Source organism: Otolemur garnettii, unplaced genomic scaffold (genome assembly GCF_000181295.1).
Source record: "Otolemur garnettii isolate 467f Iridium unplaced genomic scaffold, OtoGar3 scaffold00022, whole genome shotgun sequence".
In the NCBI taxonomy this organism is placed as follows: domain Eukaryota; kingdom Metazoa; phylum Chordata; class Mammalia; order Primates; family Galagidae; genus Otolemur; species Otolemur garnettii.
Window position 1 is genome coordinate 12,130,577 of NW_003852417.1, and position 4,136 is coordinate 12,134,712.

The window sequence follows — 4,136 nt, forward strand, 5'->3', positions numbered from 1 at the left end:
TGCAGGCGCCCTGGCTGTTCCGACCGCCAAGGTTCCCGGAGCCCGCGTCGCGCGCCGTGCCGCCGGTTCAGCCTTCAGGAACGGCTCGGTGGTGCCGCACCACTTCATGGTGTCGCTTTACCGGAGCCTGGCGGGACGGGCTTCGGCCGGGGCAGCCGCTGTCTCCGTCTCAGGCCACGGCCGCGCGGACACAATCACTGGCTTCGCAGACCGGGCGACCCAAGGTACCTCTTCTGTGCCTGCCCATCCCGTCCGCTCCTGGGCTGAGAGACCACCCCAGGAGCTGTACCACTGCTCCATTCCGTTCCGGGCTGCGACCCTGTACATCCCAGCCTCAGGTGTTAGAAACTGCCAAGGCCATCGCACCGGAAGCGCTGCGCCGGGACTGTGGCGCGAGTCGCGGCAGCTTGCGGGGCCAAGCCCCAGAAGGCTGAGCCGGTCCTCCTCTGTGGGGTCGCCCTGGCATTATCGGGTGGCGGGTTCTTTCCAAGAGGCAGCCTGTGCCCCAGATTCACTTCTTTGGGAAGGGTCGGGAGTGGCCTCGGGCTCATAGCCCTTGGAGAAGAAAGGAGGACAGGAGTTGGGACTCCGGGATTTGGCCGAGAGGTGATGGCAGTGGCTACTTGGTCGCAGCTGTTTCTGCAGCTCCCAGTTTCCTGGGGACCAGCACAAATCGAGGGAAGCCCAGGGAAATCTGGGGGCAGAGGCAGGCCTCAGACGCAAGTAAACGGCCCTGGAGAAGCTGGTGGCATCATCGGGTCTGAGCATCCTACTCCAGGCTGGTCTGGTGGTGATGGCTTGCAAGTGTTCCAAGTATGTAGCTCGGGGTGCCTGTGTCTGGTGCTGGGCCCCTTCAAGAGCCAGAGGCCCAGGACTCTGGTTTCGGAGAGGACAGGCCAGGAGCCCCGCGAGAACACGAGGCCTCTCTGAGACCAAGCGCCCACCTCTCTCTGCCCAAGGCCCTCCACTCTAAAGGTAGGATGTGGGTGAGGCCGTGTGGTGGTTGCTGTGTCATCTGGATTTTATTAATCTCCACTGAAATCATTAAAGCAGACAGATAGGGAAAATTTAACTAATTTCAGGAGGAAATGCAAGTAATTTCAGCTTTAATTCTATCCAGCCAGAGACCCAGCATGGAGAGCAGGAGGGAAAGAAAGGCAAATAGGGTTGCAAGTAAATGCTGCTGGTCTGAGGCAGACCCTGGTCGGGAGCCACTGACAGTGCACCTCAGCCCTCGGCATGGGAGAGCAGGCAGAGGCCGGGCAGTGGCCAGATCCTCCATCCCCTCCGAAACATACACATGCCGATCCACAGACAGCTTAATTTTGGGTAGTGAAAAACCTGGGCCCAAGTGGCCCTATGGTTCATCAGAACATTCTCCGAGGGCCTGATATGGCCCTAGACTGGATGCTGGATCCTCATATGAAACCTGAGTCCCGCACACAGAGCACAGGAAAGTCCCAGGCTTCACACTGCCCTGTGGGTTCCCAGGCTGCAGGAGGGGACTATGCAGTGCCCTAAGCTGGCAGAGGCACTGCACTTTTTCTTAGCTTGAGCCAAGTCTACCACTGCCTCAGACTGAGATAAATCCTTTCTTGGGGAGTTTCCCTGGGCTGTCAAGACCCAAGAGGCCAGATCTTCTGCCCCCCTCCTTTACCCTGATCCCCAACCTGGAGCAGGACTGCTTGAGATCCCCAGAGGCGGTGACAGGGCCAGAGCTTGGACTTCAGGCATCAAGGCTTAGAGTCTGTGGTTGGTGGGCAAATCCCCAATGGTTGGGGGAGTCTGTACAGTCTCTGTGAGTTTGGGGCAAAATGAAACCATATGACCCCCTTCAAAGGGAGCTCCTTATCTGCTACTTGGTGGAATTTTAATTTTTTTTTTTTTTTTGCCCAGCCCAAAACAGAAAAAAAAAGTGTCCACAACCAGAAATAAAACCCCCAAACTCACGATAAGTAACAACAGAGGGAAGAATGTGCCCACAAGGGGACCAGCGGGTCCTGGAAACAAGACCTCACTCCTGCCCACTGCCCTGGCTACAGCAAGGCCATTCAGGCTGCTCCAAACCCTTTCAGAGGTTCCTCTCCTTCCTTTGCCGACTTTCCTCCTTCGCAGCTCGCTGGAGCACACAGGGAGAAGCCCAGCCAGCAGCAGAGGTCATTGCTGTGAGACCCGGGGCAAGCCTGGCCCCTACCTGGGCCTCAGTTCGTTGAGGTAGGAGTGGAGGGACTCTGCAGCCATCCTCCCCTTCTGGACGACTGGCAGAGCCCCAGCCTACATGGGAGACTGTGGCCGGAAGAGATGTCCAGGTTGGGCTGGGGGAAGAGAGGTAGGCGAAGACGGAAGAGTTTTCAGGGGACAAGAATTTACGGATTTTGCACAGCCTGAGACTTTCGCCTTTCCAGGGGGGCAATAAGGATTACTCCTCATACAGTTAGCGACTCAGGAAGGTCCGCAGGACTTCCCATCTACTTACTAGAACTTTCTTCTGCTTGGGACCCTGTCCCCACGAACCCCTGGCTCTGGAGCAGGCAGCAGAATTCTAGTGGGCTTAAGTCTTGGGTGTCCTGGTGCGGGGGCAGTGCTTCTGGTCCATGGGTTGTCCGGTGGGGGAAACCAAAGCTGGGTCCCTATAGTCTGGGCCGACGGAGACTCAGGGCAGGCGGCAGCTACAAAGAGCCTTATTCCCTCATGGAGAGCAATTGGCACGTTTGCAGGTAGGAGGCCCTGTGGCCCGACAAGTGCAGGTTTCGCTCTCACTCGCTCTTTCTCTGTCTCTGCCGATCCCTTGCAGATGAATGGACGGCCGAGACCGGCCAGAGCTTTTTGTTCGACATGTCCAGCCTTCCAGAAGCTGACGAGGTGGTGGGCGCTGAGCTGCGTGTCCTGCGCCGCGGGCCTCTCGAGCCTGGCCCTGGCCGCGGGACTGCCCCGACGCTGCTGTTGTCCACGTGCCCGGGCGCTGCCCGCAAGCCGCGCCTGCTGCACTCGCGGGCCACCGAGACCCTGGACGGCAAGCGCTGGGAGGTGTTCGATGTGGCTGACGCCGTGCGTAGCCACCGCCGAGAGCCGCGCGCCGGCGGAACGTTCTGCCTCTCGCTGCGCGCAGTGGCCGGCCCGGCGCGGAGCCCGCTGGCACTGCGGCGGCTGGGCTTCGGCTGGCCGGGCGGCGGCGGCGCGGCGGCCGCGGAAGAGCGCGCGCTGCTTGTAGTCTCCTCCCGCTCGCAGAGGAAGGAGAGCCTGTTTCGGGAGATCCGTGCCCAGGCCCGCGCTCTTGGGGCCGCTCTGGCCGCGGAACCGCCTTCCGACCTGGGACCTGGGACAGGGTCGCTGAGGGCAGTCGGCGGCGGCCGCAGGCGGCGGAGGACCGCGCTGGCCGGGACGCGGGCGGCGCAGGGCAGCGGCGGGGGCGCGGGCCGGGGCAACGGGCGCAGGGGCCGGAGCCGCTGTAGCCGAAAACCTCTGCACGTGGACTTCAAGGAGCTGGGCTGGGACGACTGGATCATCGCGCCGCTGGACTATGAGGCGTACCACTGTGAGGGCGTTTGCGACTTCCCGCTGCGCTCGCACCTCGAGCCCACCAACCACGCCATCATTCAGACACTGCTCAACTCCATGGCGCCCGACGCGGCGCCGGCCTCCTGCTGTGTGCCCGCGCGCCTCAGCCCCATCAGCATCCTCTACATCGACGCCGCCAACAACGTGGTCTACAAGCAATATGAGGACATGGTAGTGGAGGCGTGTGGCTGCAGGTAGCGTGCGGGCTGGAGAGAAGGCAGCCGTGCCGCCAAGGACCTCAGCTGAAGAGCAGCAGTGGGCCACCCTGTCACGGAGCATGGAGCGCGTCCGACACTGGCCCAGCCCTCACGGAGGAGGGAGAGCACTCGTTCACACTCACACACACACTCGTTCACTCACGCGCACGTTTACCGTGGACGCTGTCAGAAAACTGTGGCATGAGATGGCTCGACCTGCCGCGACCGACCGTCAGTCACATCTTTGTGTTTGCAAACAGATGACCGTTGCATCCACTACTCCCATTTGGGGAGAGGGAGGTGTCTGTGTTGATGTTACAGTAACAGGCACGAAAAGGTGTAGAAACGGGATAGGAAGTTGGGGGATCCAGAACGGGTGAC

The 4,136-nt window shown here is 60.9% G+C and overlaps 1 protein-coding gene across 1 annotated transcript in view; it reads left to right on the forward strand.

The window, feature by feature from the left end:
* GDF7 (growth differentiation factor 7) overlaps positions 1 to 3,813 on the forward strand; it is a 7,782-nt gene extending 3,969 nt beyond the window's left edge. The window contains exons 3-4 of the mRNA XM_023511891.1: positions 1 to 224; positions 2,795 to 3,813. The exon at positions 1 to 224 is cut by the window's left edge and continues 476 nt beyond it. Coding sequence (XP_023367659.1) covers positions 1 to 224; positions 2,795 to 3,756 — 1,186 coding nt within the window. The 3' untranslated portion in view covers positions 3,757 to 3,813. The remainder of the gene's footprint in view (positions 225 to 2,794) is intronic.
* The last annotated feature ends 323 nt before the right edge of the window (positions 3,814 to 4,136 follow it).